This window comes from Knufia obscura, assembly GCF_036327395.1.
Source record: "Knufia obscura strain CCFEE 5817 isolate CBS 148926 chromosome Unknown scaffold_4, whole genome shotgun sequence".
Taxonomy (NCBI): domain Eukaryota; kingdom Fungi; phylum Ascomycota; class Eurotiomycetes; order Chaetothyriales; family Trichomeriaceae; genus Knufia; species Knufia obscura.
In genome coordinates, this window is record NW_027042690.1 from 542,214 (window position 1) to 559,043 (window position 16,830).

The 16,830-nt window shown below is 45.6% G+C and overlaps 4 protein-coding genes across 4 annotated transcripts; 3 read left to right on the forward strand and 1 right to left on the reverse strand.

The window, feature by feature from the left end:
• Window positions 1-125: 125 nt before the first annotated feature.
• PMZ80_004130 (uncharacterized protein) lies at window positions 126-1,804 on the reverse strand (the record flags this gene model as incomplete). Its single annotated transcript, XM_064872556.1, has 2 exons — window positions 126-680; window positions 710-1,804. The coding sequence occupies 2 exons, from the start codon at window positions 1,802-1,804 to the stop codon at window positions 126-128; spliced, it is 1,650 nt and encodes a 549-aa protein (XP_064731214.1).
• Window positions 1,805-2,899: 1,095 nt separating this feature from the next.
• srs2 (ATP-dependent DNA helicase srs2) lies at window positions 2,900-5,824 on the forward strand (the record flags this gene model as incomplete). Its single annotated transcript, XM_064872557.1, has 1 exon — window positions 2,900-5,824. The coding sequence occupies one exon, from the start codon at window positions 2,900-2,902 to the stop codon at window positions 5,822-5,824; it is 2,925 nt and encodes a 974-aa protein (XP_064731215.1).
• A 693-nt stretch (window positions 5,825-6,517) lies between these two features.
• On the forward strand, window positions 6,518-7,052 carry PMZ80_004132 (uncharacterized protein; the record flags this gene model as incomplete). Its single annotated transcript, XM_064872558.1, has 2 exons — window positions 6,518-6,597; window positions 6,653-7,052. The coding sequence occupies 2 exons, from the start codon at window positions 6,518-6,520 to the stop codon at window positions 7,050-7,052; spliced, it is 480 nt and encodes a 159-aa protein (XP_064731216.1).
• Window positions 7,053-7,496: 444 nt separating this feature from the next.
• PMZ80_004133 (uncharacterized protein) lies at window positions 7,497-12,557 on the forward strand (the record flags this gene model as incomplete). Its single annotated transcript, XM_064872559.1, has 6 exons — window positions 7,497-8,451; window positions 9,099-9,202; window positions 9,231-9,677; window positions 9,843-10,251; window positions 10,427-10,455; window positions 10,509-12,557. 6 exons carry the CDS (start codon window positions 7,497-7,499, stop codon window positions 12,555-12,557), a joined length of 3,993 nt encoding a protein of 1,330 aa, XP_064731217.1.
• Between the last annotated feature and the right edge of the window lie 4,273 nt (window positions 12,558-16,830).

Genomic DNA, 16,830 nt, shown 5'->3' on the forward strand with positions numbered 1-16,830 from the left:
CGAAGCAGCTCCTCATCATATATTGGAGTGCTTCGTAGAGTGTGGTGGCGACGGTGATGTATAAGTAGTGATCAGCGTGACTCAGTCATTCCTGCTGATCTTTGTCTAGAGCGAACGTCGACAGCTCAGTATGTCGCCCGTGGACCGAGGCCGTTGTTCTCCTCCAATCGGTGCTTGTGCTTGTTTCGGATCGCCTCCAATCTTGGATTTGGCTTCGTGTACAAAGATGGAGGCTCATCTGAAGCGTTGGACTCCTTTCGCGCAACAGGTCGTGGTGCCTTGGTGGTCACAGGGTTGTTCTCAACCGAGTCATCGTCCGTCTCAGAAGTCGGTGACTTTGGTCGCACCTTTTGCTCAACTTTGGCTCTCTTGACTGGTGGTTGTCGTATAGCTTCTGCTGCCTCAGAAAGAGGTCTCTTGCGCTTGCTCTCAGGCATCAGGGCTTCATCCCACAGCTTTCTCTTGGCAACCAATTGCTTACGCTTGTAGATGGCATCTTCTTGTTGCTGTCGGATCGATCGTTCTGGCTCCCGGTTGACCTCCTTACGAGGCTTCCCTGGCGCTGCTGACAGATAAACATTCAGCTCCTTCTTGGGAGCTGGGAACGGTGGGCGCTTCCCGAGTACAGCCGACTTGGCGACTGGCTGGGCGGCAGGAGCAGCTGATGGCGGCGCAACAGGCTGGCGACGAGGGCAGGCGCAGGCTTTACATCTTTGATTTGATGTGGTGCACTTGTCACGCCTCTGGGTTTTGTGTCAGTCTCAGGAGCATAGAAGCGTCTCTTGTCGGCTTCTGCCTTGTGAGCCTTCTTCTCGGCTTGCTCGCTCTGGATCTTCTTGTGAGCGTCCCCCAGTGAGGTCATTCGCTTCTTTGGTTTATCACTAGGACCTGCGCGAGGCGCCTTCTGCGATTCGACCTGCTTGACGACTGTCTTTTGAGCCCGCTTCTCGACCTTTTCTGTAAACACCTTCTCCTGAGGACTTTTTGGGGTTATAGACTTCTTAGGCGGCGTGGACTCGATCGTGCTCAAGGTCGTGCTGGGCGATTGGTCGGACTCGACTTCTACCTTTTGAGCCTTGTCTTCAGCTTGAATGGCTTTTAGGTCCTTTGGAATGTCTCTGGCTGGTGCTGCAGGCTTCTTCTGTCTTCTAGACGCACCTGCACCGAGAGTCGTCTCGAACTTCTCATCAGAAGAAGACTCGGCATCGCCGAGTCCTTCGATGTCAATTGAGGGTCGTCTAGGTTCTCGTGTCTTCTTGGGTGTCTTCCGTACTAGTTGAGCTCTCCGAGATGAGCGGGTAGCCGGCGCTTTTGACTCAGTGACCGTTGTCTTTTGCTTCTTCACCGCTGGCTGCTGCTCTGGCGAAGTTTCAGTCGACTCGACGTCCTCGGCCTTGCGCTTCTTGTTGCTCGTAGACGATGACTGCTTCTTTTGCTTTGTGGAGTCTAAAGCGCAATACTTGCGTGCGAGTTGATCAATGCCTTCAGAGGACATCAATAGAGGAAGTTCTTCTGGAGTTACTAGCTTTCTTAGCGATGCTGCCCGTGATTCCTCAAGCTCTGTTTTCTTCTCGGCTAGTGGGTCGGCTTTCGCAGAATCGGCTGTGGCAGTGTTGGACTCCGTAGGAAGTTTGGCGGTGGTATCAACATCTTCGACTTGAGCGGAAGCAGTAGTTGGTGTCTGCTCGCTTGCATCGAGTAGCTCTTTTGATAGGTCTTTACTCTCTTCGACTCGGACCTTCTTCGACGGGGTGTCAATCTCGTCAGCCTCGAGTGGTCGCTTGTTCGTAATAGGAGATGCCATTGTGTTGGATTTGGGTGTGCTTGATGTTATTCGAATCGAACAAAGGATGATTGATAGGTGGATAATGTTCAATGAGATTGTGAACAAAGGCTGGTAAGTGAGCGGGTTGTAATTGTTGTAAGCAGTATTGGTGGAGAAGGATGAACACGAGTACCTGAAGATTAAAGGTCAATGTCAAGAATAAATCAGCAGTTCTTATGCGGCCTGTGACGCGACTCGTTTGTCTGAAGTGTCACTCGAGTACCTGATCGAAACGGCTTGGACATTCAATTGCTCTTCGATCTGCCAGAAACGCGTCAAGACTCACCTCACCCACCATTGCTTGCACTTCAAATAGCCAGATTGGGTAAGGCATCTTCAGAGAACAAGTATAAGTGCCGTGCAAACACATCACGCCTGCCAATAGCATTGTCGGAACAGTGACCGAGCAGATCGATTCATACCATATATGCATAGCCGCCACACCTGAAAGATGCACTTGCACATTCTCAACCGTTGTAGACTTCCAAGAACAATAGCAATCATATCGCTCGTGACAAACCCCAGCACAAACCTATTCATCCTCAGTCATCTACTACCTTCACAATCGAGCGCAGAGTGCAGATATAATCATGCAAGCAATCGGAGCCCGGCCACGCGAACCGTGAAATTGCCTTGAGCAGAAGATCGTGGTCCGGCTCTCACGCTGGTCACCCTGCATCGTAGTGAAGCATATTGACGAGGGTGCCTGTCACGTTTGCGAGAGTGGTCAGATACAAGCTCTTGTGATGTGTCAGACTTTGTTTGTCGTAGCTCGGCTGACAATGGCATAGCGATGATCGAGATAGTGTAAGTGCTGATAGTGAAGAGGTGAAAAGGAGTCGAGGAATGCACCTGACTTGAGTTCACGTGATGGCGTATTATACACGTGACTTCTTACGCTCTTTTGCGAACTGCGCGTAGTACGCGTCGTATTCGCTCGGCTCACGTTACTGTAGTACATGTCAGCATATTGCTATTGATTCGATGAGGCTGCCGTCGACGACATCTAGCTGAATTGCCTAGATCGAGCCTGCTGGTCAGGCTTTGCATGTGGCCGTCTGGAGAGAAGAGACCATGGAGGCCATGTTAAGAGGGCTAAACGCTGCTCAGCGAGCGGCAGTGACCTCCAAAGCCTCGGTACTTCAAGTGCTCGCTCCTCCTGGGTCAGGGAAGACGAAGACATTGACATCGCGTGTCGCATACCTACTTGCTCACGAAGGCTACCGACCGCAGAATGTCATCTGTTGCACGTTCACTATCAAGGCCGCTCGCGAGATGCGTGAGAGGCTGCGGGGTCTGGTGGGTGGTGACCTCGAATCGAAACTCATCCTCGGAACCTTCCACTCGATATGTCGAAGATATCTGGTAACGTATGGCCATCTGATTGGCATACCCAACAGCTTTGGTATTGCAGACTCGGACGACAGTCTGGGTATTATCAAGAGATTACAGAAGAAACTCAAATTTGGCATGGAGCCCAGAGTTGCTCGAAACAAGATATCGCACCGGAAAGCGAGAGGACAACGGCTGAGTGATGTGTTGAAGGCTACAGGGAAAAGCGTGGATGCCCAGGAGTTTGCTATGATATTTGAAGAATACGAAACTGCGCTTGCGACCTCGAACCTTCTCGATTACGATGACTTGCTACTCAGATGTGTCGAACTGCTGCGGAAATACCCCCAATGCGTCTCAAACATCGAGGCTCTTCTGATTGACGAGTTCCAAGATACCAACAACGTGCAATTTGAATTGATGAAACTACTCGCAACAGCCCAAGCAAGAATCACAATTGTCGGCGATCCAGATCAGAGTATCTATGGCTTTCGTTCCGCAGAAATCGAAAATCTCACGCGTATGCAAGAGTACTACCCGGGCACGGTAGTGATCAACCTTGAAGAGAACTACAGGTCATCTTCCGCAGTGCTCAACCTGGCCCAAGATGTCATTGAGCAGGACGAAGATAGGCCTAACAAGAGGCTGAAATCCACACATTGCTATGGAACGCTACCTGTGCTGCGGCGCTTGCCCAATCCCCACGAAGAGGCTGCGTGGCTCGTCAGCGAAGTCAAGCGCATGACGAAGATGAGTGGAGGTTGTCTTGAATTTGCCGATATAGCAATACTACTACGATCGGCTTTCTTATCCTTGCTAATTGAGAAAGCTCTTGCCAATGCAGGCATTCCTTACAAAATGGTTGGTGGTAGACGATTCTTTGATCGGGTGGAAGTCAGGCTCTTATTGGATTATCTTCGTGTCATCAGTCATCCGGACAACAACTCTGCTCTGCTGTCGATTATCAACACACCTACTCGCAAGGTGGGTGATGGCACAGTAGCTGAGTTGAATCGAGCTGCTGGATCGGCCAAAGTATCCTTGTGGACAGCGATTCAGAAAGTTCTCAAAGGTGAAATGGGTCTGGAGAAGAAGTTGTCGAAGCCTGCTGAGCAAGGTCTGGGAGAACTCGTGTCGCTCATCAAGAAGGGCCAGGAAAAGCTCAAGACCTTGGAGCCTGCTCAAGCACCGGGTAAACTGATCGAGCTAGTGGCTAGCACATTGCGTTTCCAAGATTACCTGAAAAGGCAATACAAGGAGGACTGGGAAGATCGGTGGGAGAACGTTCAAGAGTTGCTCTTGCAAGCGAGGGACGTGACCCTAGAAACCCTCACGGCAGAAGACCAGCTTCCCGAAGTCGAAGGTGCCGAGCAAGCAAAAGTCGCAGGAGCTCAAGAAGTCCTTGCTAGATTCTTAGCTAACGTTGCGTTGTCGACAGAACTGGAGGCAGAAGACGAAAACGAGCTCAAATCCAGAATCACAATATCTACAATCCATTCCGCCAAGGGTCTCGAGTGGCCTGTTGTCTTTGTGCCGGCTGTGTACGAAGGCTCAATCCCACATTCCCGAGCAGAAGACACGAGCGAAGAAAGACGGCTGCTGTACGTGGCAATGACCAGAGCCAAAGCGCTGCTCTACATGACCTTCCCGATCGCGCAATCTCGGAGTGAGAGCGAATCGATCCTTACACAATTCCTGCCCAGCAACATCGAACAGAATCGCCTGAAAGACGTTGGCCCTGCTTTCAATGATCAGACGGTGCAGGATATTGCCACAATTCTAGGCCGCGCCGCACCTTCGCAAGAAGCTCTTGCGCAGGCTGTAACATCGCTCAGCGATAACGAGAGTCAATTTGATGATATCTGGCCTGCTGACGGGAGTCCGAAGGGACCGTTCTACGAGATCGAAACAGACATGCCATCATATTACGGTGGATCAGCCCAGTCTTTCGTTGACGCAATGAAGATAAACACCACTTTTCAGCAGACGTCAAACTTCAGCACTGTTGCCGGCTTCACCACAGCCAGCCATCAGATGAGTATCATGCCACCACCGCAGGAGCCAACACCTCAAGCGCCCAAGCCAAAGCTTGCGAAGTCATCCTCGGGTCAGGGCAGCTTAGCCACTTTCTTTAGCAAAGGCACATTCAAGGAGGATCAGAAGGAGAATATACCCGCGCCAAAGCTTGTTGGTAGCTCCTCGTCATTCTTCTCAGCACCAGCAAAACCGACACAACCAAGTATACCTGTCGAGCTGTCTTCGCATAGGCCGGGTGCAGGTATGTTCTCCAAGACAAATACGACCATGAAAAGACCACGTCCGGTCCTTGCTGAGACGTCGAATATTGAGCAAGGGAGCAACAAGCGGCCATACACTTGCTTCTCGAGCTCGCCGACAAAGGAAGCCTTTGACGGTGCGGAGCCAACCGTCAAGAAACTGGTCAACGAAGAACCACCTCAACCTAAGTACAACACAACAATGTCGACTCTTCAGCAAAGCAAGTCGGAACCAGGATATTCGAGCTTCAGGAGTGGTATGCTCAATACTTTGAGCAGGCCGGCGCCACTATCATCGATGCCGGGGTCGGTCAGTACTAACGGTGCTATGAAGAAGACGCTTGGTGTTAGGAGATCTATGAATGGTTGGGCTGATAGGAAGAATAAGTGATTATGAATTTCTTAGAATTCAAGTTGGCAATGGCCTTATTTTGGAACAGAAATATGCTAGCGCCGTACAGCATGTACAGTAGATAGAGATACCCCCTTCGTCGGTGCGCACTGTCGTCTTAACCTTATAGATTTAGCTAGTTGATATGTTGCTCAGACAAGAAGCCTTATGAGAGCGGTATGCCAAATGTCCCTTGGGCGCGAAGCTGTTCTTGCTTGAAGGTGGGTTTTCTGCAAAGGTAAACATAACACGAAGACTGCTTTGGCGACACAGCATTTCCTAACACTCCAGGCACGTGTGTACTTTAGCCAAGTCCCTACCCAAGCAGGTAATAGGTATCCTAACCAAATAAGGATAACTTCCTGCTCAGGCAAGTGGAAGCGGGAATGACTCCAATGCTATGGTGATGACCAATCGGATCGCTAGCTCCTGCATACGTCGAAGTCCTAGATCTTGCAAGACGACCTATCGGTTCCATGTACAGTGTTGCGAAAGGGCGTACCGCATAGCAAGATGTAATGAGGCTCTCAAATCTTATGAGGGAGTCATAAATGCAAGAGTCCCTGACGAAGTGTGTCTAGATCGCATTGGCGCAACGGGTGAAAGAAACACAGGATATAAAAGCTTGAAGTATCTTCACAACCTGCAATTGAACCAATTCGCCAAATAGACAATTGCTTTGATCCTAGCAGAATGGCAGCCAATATTGACATGAATTTGCGCTGGCAAGACCAGAATGTGGTCAAAGTGGACGGACAATGGACGGTTGATGGGTAAGCACCTGCAAGCAAAGCGAAATCAAGAGCGAAATGCCTAACCCGGGTCCAGCCGACCACTCCGCCAAGCTGAAGTGGCATACCGGAAACAACCCTCCAATATCCCCGGCATGACATACATCGGGTTGAAGGTACGCTTCCCAGTCGGCGCCGCAGTCCCTCCTCATTATCATGGGGGCGCTGCTGTTATTGCTACTGTTTTGAAAGGGTCTGTGTTGAACCAGATGGTGTGTGGCGATGAGAGTGAGGGACCAAAGATATATAATGAGGGAGAGACCTGGTATGAGCCTCCTGGATGTCATCATGTTAGGAATGAGAATGCTGGGAATGAGGAAGCAGTGTTTGTTGCGAATTTTGTTATTGAGACGAGGAAGATTGATGAGTTAGGGGTTAGGGATGCCTTGATGCAGATTGATGCGGAGGAGGAGGAGAAGAGTAAGGGAGGGGAGTAGTATGGGGCAGACTCCGACTTCGGGCGAATAGCACAGATGAGTAGGTGTGTAGCAGAACTTAAATTGAGTTTGAAAATAGCGATAGGTTTGGGCGTCGATCTGACTTCGCTCCTGTTTTTCATCTGGCTCAATCAGGACCGCAACTTTCACGCACGATAGATTGTAGCGGCAAAGGCAGAATTGTCTGTGTAGTTGTCAAGAACCGTTCATGGCCCCGAAGAAGAGTAACGGCTCGGGCTCCGTCCATTTCAGGTGTCTATCACGTGATAGTAGTCTCTTCCTACGTAATCTTGCATGAAAATAACACAGACACAGTTTCCCCTTCATTCTGCCATGTGATTGTGTGTATAATCCATTCTTGTGCGACGACGTCTTCTCGACACTACAGCTTCAATCCCCGAGACTCATTGTCTTGTCCTCACAGTCTTCTGGACCACCGTCAACATGGATGCCCTCCAACATACCCTCATCGACCCTCTCAAACCCATCCTCGTCCCAATCACTCACAACCTACCCAAGCCGCTCAACGATTTCGCGCTCTCGCTCCTCGGAGATGTCTGCCACTCTGCGCTTCTTCTCGACGTCGATGTCCTCACTCAACCACACTGCCTCAATCTCGCCATCTCGAAAGCTCTCGGTGTAGCAATCATCACTGCAGCCTCCGTTGTCAAGGTTCCACAGCTGATCAAGCTGGTCCGCAGCCAGAGCGCGGAAGGACTGAGCTTCACATCTTACGCGCTCGAAACAGCTAGCTTCTTGATCACATTGAGCTATAATGTGCGCATGGGCTTCCCCTTCAGCACGTATGGAGAGACAACTTTCATTCTTGCGCAGGATGTTGCGATCGCGAGTTTGATTCTGGTGTATAGCAAGCAGACACCTCTTGCGATTGCATTCTTGATTGGCATTGCTAGTGCGATGTATGCGCTGCTTATTGACACAACTGGGTTGGTCAGTGATGCGCAGATGGCAACGTTGCAGGCTGGCGCAGGCGTCTTAGGTATTGCGAGCAAACTGCCGCAGATCTTGACCATTTATTCTCAAGGTGGAACAGGACAATTGAGTGCATTCGCTGTGTTCAATTATTTGCTTGGGTCTCTCAGTCGAATCTTCACAACATTGCAAGAGGTGGATGATAAACTCATTCTTGGTGGTTTTGTGGCAGGCTTCATCCTGAATGCGGTTCTGGCTGGGCAGATGGTTTACTACTGGAACAGTGCCACGACTGCTGGTCATGGTGCAGAGGCGAAAGGCAAGGGTGCGATCAAGGGCGTTGCGCAGCAAGGAAGACAGGGACTGGTTACTGAGGAGAACCTGAAGAAGGCCGGTGTACCGCTGACACCAATAGGTGCGAGTTCCGGTGCCAGGCCGAGCAGCAGTGGCAGTGGAAGGCGAAGAGGTTGAAGACTTCTAGCAACACATAATTGGCTGATACTCATTACAGAATCGAAGCTCAATCTGAAGATCTTACACCTCTCAACGATTACTCGATATGCCTAGCTCGAGTGCCTCAGGGTACGATGATGTGCAGTGGGATAGCTGGTGATCACTTGCAGTATTTGCAGCAAGGCGCCTTCAACGATGACAGTCCTTCGGCAAGCAATGCTCCGAGCAAGCATGTATGACGTCCGAGAGGCTCAAGGTTCTCCGCGAATCTGGTGTCGATCATCCTTCCACCTGCCTCTCCGAAGGGGAACAAGGTTCGGACCTGCCTCTTTAGCGATAAAGCTTCTGCATTCAAGCTTGCACAGCACTATTCGGCAAGCCCTGACCAGTCAGTGTTGTACCTGAAATGTGGAAACCCCACGAATGTGCACATGAGTCGTTCCATCAATGCTACATCATGGTCAAGCTGTTTCGAAGTACCTCGACACTTATCCAGCAACTACATCAGCGGTTTTTTCACAACTCCTCGTCAACCCAAAGACGGATTGTCCTCGTCTCATGCTTGTTTCCTCATCAATTCCTCGCTGCTTGCCCACGTCGATCTTCGCTGTCAAATCATGTTTTTCAGGCAGCTCGTAACGTGCCTACTCGTATTCACAGCCTTTGCAGGTACACTCGGAAGTCCGCTGCAGTCGCAGCCTAGGGTCCTCGTTACACAAGAATCTGAAGGTCTTCAGGACATTGTTAGATACTTCGATTATGTCGTTGCTCTTTTGCTAACCGTGCCTTCAGGTAACATGGGATGAATACTCAATCTTCATTCGAGGAGAACGCGTTCTCTTCTACTCCGGGGAATTCCACCCATTCCGTTTACCGGTACCCGACCTGTGGCTGGATGTGTTCCAAAAGATCAAGTCTCTTGGATACAATGGCGTTTCGTTCTATATTGACTGGGCCTTGCTGGAGGGTGAGCGAGGTGTGTTCCGAGCAGAAGGTGTCTTTGCCTTGGAGCCATTTTTCGACGCAGCGGCCGAAGCAGGAATTTACCTACTCGCTCGACCTGGTCCTTACATCAATGCTGAGGTCTCCGGCGGCGGATTTCCAGGCTGGCTAACCCGCGTCAATGGCACTTTTCGAACCAACTCGACTAGCTTTCTCGAAGCAACCGACCTTTATGCTAGAGAAATTGGCAGCAGAATAGCCAAAGCTCAGATCACGAATGGTGGACCGGTCATTCTGGTTGGTTTTCCCCAATGACCTGTCACAGTTCAGCCCTGTCCCGAAGCTTTGTTGTCCAAGAAATATTGCACGATGAATCTCGGCAAACATCCTAGCGCTATACATACAGCACCCTCACCAACACAGACCTCTGCCGTTTGGAGGTTTACTAACGTATAGGCATAGTTCCAACCAGAAAATGAATACACGACACCCTCGAACAACATTACGTTCCCAAATAGCGACTACTTCCAATATATCTTCGACCAATTTCGTGGTGCAGGTATAGTTGTGCCTTTCATCAGCAACGATGCGTCTCCGAAAGGTATATTTGCGCCCGGCAACTCGAGCACAGATGTTCATGTCGACATTTACGGCCACGACGGTTATCCACTCGGGTTCAACTGTGAACAGCCCTACAATTGGACTGATGGCAACTTACCCACCAATTGGGCAACATTACACGAGCAACAGAGCTCAAGCACGCCTTACTCTATCATAGAGTTTCAAGGCGGCTCTTTCGATCCGTGGGGCGGGTACGACTATAACCAATGCGCCGCACTGACGAACGAGCAATTCGAGAGGATTTTCTATAGTAAGTTTTCTCTGATCGACCCGCAAAGGTTGAGCAGCAACAAGCCTCACCTAACGCTGTGACATCCGAGACACGTTGCACAATGCGCTTGGGCTCAAACAGACCAGTGCTATGTATCCAGCATCCTGTCGATCCCAGGTTCACCGTTACAGGTTTACTAATGTATGTGCTGCAGAGAACAACTGGAGTTTTCAAGTCACAATTGTAAGTACCAATAGTCTAACGGTTTGCACGTTACTAGCTAACAAGTCATCTAGTTCAACATCTACATGACTTATGGAGGCACTAACTGGGGAAATCTGGGACATCCGCTCGGGTATACCAGTTACGACTACGGTGCGCCCATAGCGGAAGACCGAGCAATTACACGAGCCAAGTTCTCGGAAGCGAAGCTCATGGCCAACTTCCTCAAAGTCACACCATCCTACATCACTGCCACGAACTTGAATTATACGAACACCTCCATTACAAGCAATGCAGACGTCGCCGTGACTCCGTTATTGGGCAACGGGTCTGCGACAGCTCTATACATAGTTCGTCATTCTGCATACAACTCGGTCAACTCCACAGAATACACCTTTACCGTCCCATCGAGCGCTGGGGAAATCACAATCCCGCAGAGTAATCAACTTTCCGATCACTTGACTCTGGATGGTAGAGACTCGAAAGTACATGTGGTCGATTGCGATCTGGGAGGCACGAATTTACTGTATTCTTCAGCTGAGGTTTTCACATGGCAAAAATACAGCGACAACACAATATTGGTTCTATACGGTGGAGAGGGCGAGACGCATGAGTTTGCAGTGCCCTCAAGTCAGTGCAGTGTCACTAGTGGCGACGCAAGTACTGTAGCCATTGAAGAGAATGGCAACCACGACGTGGTGCAATGGAAAGTCACGCCACAAGCGAAAGTCGTCCAATGCGACACTCTCACGATCCATCTGCTCTTTCGAAATGATGCTTACAATTGGTGGGTTCTTGAATTGCCAGAGGAGCAGCCAGTATCCAACTACTCATCCTTGACCAAGTCTTCTGTTGTTGTCAAAGGTGGGTACCTCATGCGGACCGTCCGACTCGAAGAAGGCAATTTGTACCTTACTGGCGACATCAATGAGACCACTACAATCACGATCGCCGGATCCCCGTCCTTTGACGCCATGTTCTTTAATGGCAAGGCTGCAGGCAAGTCTCCAGCCACGGTCGAATACGTCAAGCCGAATTTGGAATTGCCCGACTTCTCACAAACAGTCTGGTCGTCTCTAGACAGTCTTCCTGAGTTGTCAGCGACATACTCCGATGACGCATGGACGACCGCCGATAAGACTGAAACTGTCAATCAGTTCCAGCCAAATATTCCAGAAGTCCTCTATGCGGATGAATATGGTTACCACGCCGGGTCCTTGCTCTACAGAGGACACTTTGCCACGCCAGAGGATGTGTCATCTCTGGATCTCTCCATCTCGACACAAGGAGGCCAAGCGTACGGATATAGTCTCTGGCTCGATTCGACCAGCATCTACGAATATCCTGGCATATCGACATCTCAAAGCCATAATCTGACCTTGCCATTATCATCATTGAAACCAAACACTTCCTACGTGCTGACGTTCTTGATGGACCACATGGGCCTCACCGAGAACTTGAGTGCTGGGAATGACACCATGAGAGAGCCTAGAGGGCTACTAAGCTATAATCTGACCACGTCTGCGTCAGTCTCACTTCCTGTCACCTGGAAGTTGACCGGCAATTTAGGCGGAGAGTCATATATAGACAAGACTCGAGGCCCATCGAACGAAGGAGCAATGTTCTTTGAGCGCCAAGGCTATCATCTGCCGGGCGCTCCAACCAACGACACCTCCATCTTTACATCGCCCGACGACTCACCACTTACTGGCTTCTCCCGTCCAGGCGTTCGCTTCTACGCGACATCCTTCGCCCTCGATCTACCGACAGCAGAGTACGACATTCCCCTCGCATTCGTCATCACGAATTCGTCAACAGACACTGGCCCAAGCAAATATAGATCTCAGCTCTATGTCAATGGATTCCAGTTCGGAAAATACGTCAACCACATTGGGCCACAGACGTCGTACCCGGTACCAGAGGGAATTCTAAACTACCATGGTGAGAACTATGTGGGGCTGAGCTTGTGGAACATGGAGGACGATGACGCCGTCACTGTCAAGCTGGATGGCTTCGAGCTGAGAAGCAGCAGTACACCGGTCATGAGTAATAGGGGAAGAAAAGTCAGGCTTAGCTATGAATTGCCACGGGATGGGTGGTCGAAAAGGGAAGGGGGGTATTAATCAGGTGTACACATGAGGTCAACATTGAAATCTGTCAACGCGTGTTACTGTCTACGTGTTGGCGCGGCACGTAGGGCCTCGAACTGTGCTGTGAGCACATACTACCTCGGTGGAAGGTTAGCCGAGCAACTGATAGCTGTCATAGAACATCGTCTCTGCTAGCTGGTCAATTAATCACATCTAGAAACACCTGCTGCTCGCGTTAGTCAAGTCCAAGCTCTACTGGGCCGTCGCGGAAGAGCATTCAGACAGGCCAAGATACGGGTTTCGATCTAGTCCAGAAAGGGCGGTAACGAGAAGATAGCCCATAGACATCGGGGTCTTGCAAGACTCTTGGAATTTGAGCACGTTTTTGCTCGCTAGCCATCCACAGTGTATAACTATTCGATATATATATCGGATAGGTCTTTTTCCTAAAAAGGCATATTCGATATATATCGGGTATATATATATATATATCGGCTTGGCATTATGTAATACGCTAAGGCCTAAGATTATTGGTTTAAACTAAGTTGTTTTATTTTATTATATATACTCTTTTTAGTGCGCTAAGACCTCTATTTATAGTACTACTCTGAATCCTCCTCCCTCTCTATCTCTATTATCTCCTCTATAGCTTTACCCTTTTTAATATCCGTCCAGCTTTTTAGATATATTAGCTGGTTAACTCTAGCCGTAGATAGTCTATTTCTTTTTTTATTATTAGCTATATCGCCGACGTAGCTAAATTGCCTTTCGACTAGTGCTGACGTAGCTAAAATAGCTAGAAAGTCTCTAGCTATTAACGATAATATAGGGTATTTCTAGCTAAAAATTTACTACTACTCTATAGGATTAGTATTACCAGGGCAATTAGCTTTAGCTAAATAAGCAGCTACTTCTTTATCGTCTATAGGGGCTAATAGATCTATATACTCTTCGTTTAATCTTTTTAATAACGGTTTAAGTACTGTTTCTACCTCTATATTTTAACTAGAGTTATCTAAAGCTACTATAGGCTCTTTAGGTCTATATCTTTCTTTATACTAGGCCTATAACTACTTAAATCTTCCTCTTAAAAAGCTAATATCGATATCTTCCTACTTTAGTCTATTACAAAAAAAAGACTCTTTTATTCGTAGTTCTAAAATATACTAAAGGCATATATATCGATTTTAGCTTTACTAGCTACTGTTTCTAATATAGACTATAGAAAGTATTTCTCTAGCTTTTTACGACCTTATATTAAGCCTCTTTTTAAGTCTTTTTAAGTAGTTTTAGCTAGTAACTTATTAATATAATACTATAAATACGTAGTTACTATTATAATAAATATAAAAATAGGCTTCTTCTCTTTTTATATTTCTATAAAGGCCTTATTAAATAAAGTAAGAATACCTAATAATTCTTTTATTAAATTAAACTCGTTATCGTTTATTAAAATATTATAAAACTCGTCTTTATACTATAAAATAACTAGGTTTATAGCTGATTTAATAGCTATATATTACTCTAGTATAGTATAGGTTAAGTTCTATTTAACTAGTATATCGAATTAAGGCCTACGTATTTTTTAAAGTAATTTATCTTTTTTAGTATTAATAGACTCTAATAAATACTTAATTAATCGTTATGTATTTCTTAGTTTATATACCTATAGTCTAACCTTTTTAATTAACGATACAGCCTTTTTAGTAGCTGGTAGTAGTAGTTAAGATAGTATATGTTATAAGCTCTAAATCACCTAAGGTATAACAAAGGTGGCTCTAGAATAGGTGGTGTGGTTGGTTGCTGTAGTAAGTGTTATAGGATACGAATGCAGAATAGTATGAATGAACTTCTACTAAACTAGGTTAAACTTAGATTTAAGATTAACTATAGAAGTTAGAGGAGTATCTAATAGACTATAGAGCGTAGTAACTATATACTAGAGTATGCGTTGTGTTACTTAGTAGTGCTTAGTAGTGCTTAGTAGATTTAGTTGTACTTAGTACTGATTATAACTAATTACGACTAATTAAGGTTAGATCTACTAATTACGGTTCGTTACGTGACCTTATACCTTTCTAAAATAGTATTAGGCTCCCTTAGTTTAATAGCTAGGTAGGCGCCTAACCTTTCTAATATATAGTGTTAGCCCGTTATACAGCCTAGTTGTAATAGTATATTATCCTTATTTAGTATATTAACCCTTTTTCTTTTATTAGAAGCTTCTTCTATCTTTTTATTATTAGCAGTAGCTTCTACTAATTCTTTTTCTTCTAATTTTTAATTCGTTAATAACGTAACCTCCCTCTTGATATTAATAAAGTCTTCTTTAGTAAAATCTCCTTTAATTTCTTTTATAATATCCTATATAACTAGATTAATAATATACACTAAGTAGCGTATATTATTATAGAATAAGCTGTTATTTTACTTATTATACTTTCGGAAATCGTTAATTAACATATCGTTATTAGTAGCGTTATCTCTAGTTATATAGAATATTTTATCTTATATATTAAACTCTTTTAGAACCTTAATTAAGTAAATATTTAAGTTCTCTTTACTATACTATTTATATAGATTTTCTAGTTATAATATATAAGATTATAGTTACTAATCTTTAGATAACTAATAAATAGTAATACCTATATAACGTTTTTAGTTTATACTTATCTAGTTATCTATATATAGAGTAAAGCTTCCTGTTACGGATTAATGTACGATTGGGTGCACGACTAGGTGTACGACCGGGTATACGACTAGATAGATACTAGGGCACACGCCAGGACACACGTTAGGGCATGCGCTAGAAGTAGAATTAGCTAGTGAGCTAAAACCAGAATCGGATAAGGACGAAAACAGTTTAGGATACGAAAGGTTAAGCGAGAAAGCACGTAACATCCTAATAGGAATCTAAGGTTACTAAGGTTCTTAAGGTTCGACCTTAGGCAACCTTAGGTACCTTAGATAATCCTAAAGAAGGTATAGAACAGGAGTATATAGTAACGACTCTCCTTCGTATAGTTTTTATAGCTTTGTAGTTAACCTAAGTTATATTAGAACCCTACCTATATATAACTTAATCTTATATTAAATACTTACTAGCCTAATATCCTACTTAGCTTACTTAAGTAGAACTACTAAGGTTCTACTCGTACCATTACTAGTTACGTAGAGATACCGACCTTATAATATTTTAACTACTATACTCACTAAGTACGATAGCCTATAAGTATAAATAGCCCTATTAAGTTAGCTTAAGGAGAGCTTAGTAGTAAACTATAATTACTAATAGGAATAATAAATAGCTTTTAATTATTAAACGTATTATTACTAAGAATATCTTTAATAGGATTAAATAGTAGGTCTAACGCCTTCGTTACTAACCTTGCGTTATTAGGAACTAAGAATAGTGAATTAAAGATTAAGGAACCTAAACCCTTTAGTAGGGATTCTATAAGCTTTAAAGGCTTTAAATAGTAGATTAGAGTGTGCCTTCGATTTTTAACCCTTTAGGAGTAGGAGGATAAGGTCTTTTAGGTCGTAAATTACCTACGAGATAGAGCTCGGAAGTAGCTTAAGCTATATCTAGACGACTTCTTAAACCACTTTAATAAGAACGATTAAAAGCTACGAACTAACGAGCTCTTTAAGAACGTTAGTATACTCCTTAAGGATATAGAAAAGTTATATAGTAGCGTTAACGAGCTTAAGAAAGCTAAATAATAAATATATAGCCTTAAGTAAACGAGAGCTATCGCTATCTATACTACTAAGTTTTAGTAGATTACTAAACGATTAGAATAAAACGAATCTATACTAGTAGCTAAGTACTATTTCGGACTTAAGGACTTTATTAAAGATAAAATTTCGAAGCGTAAGAATAAACCTAACGGACTTAACGAGCTTATTAAGGTCGCTATAAAGATCGACTCCTGCGCCTAAGAAAGAAAGATAGAAAAGTTACGAAATATAGGGTACTCTAGAAAGAGGTTTATAAGTAAGGAGAATAATAAGGAATCCTATTAACGGGACCCCGATGCTATAGATTAGTAGGCTAATTAGGTAATTAAGTTTAATAAACGGCTAGAAAAGAAGAAAATATTCGCGCCGTAACAGAAAAGGTTTATACTAAAGAAAAGAACTATAACGGATGCGTAATAGAAGCGATACCGTAACGGCGAATACCTCTAGTATAAAAAGAAAGGATACTACGCCCGAGAGTGTCGAAATTCAGGGAAATAAGTTAATATAGCCGAGAAATAACCTATATAGGAGAAGACCTCCGAAAGAGATAGAGATACCT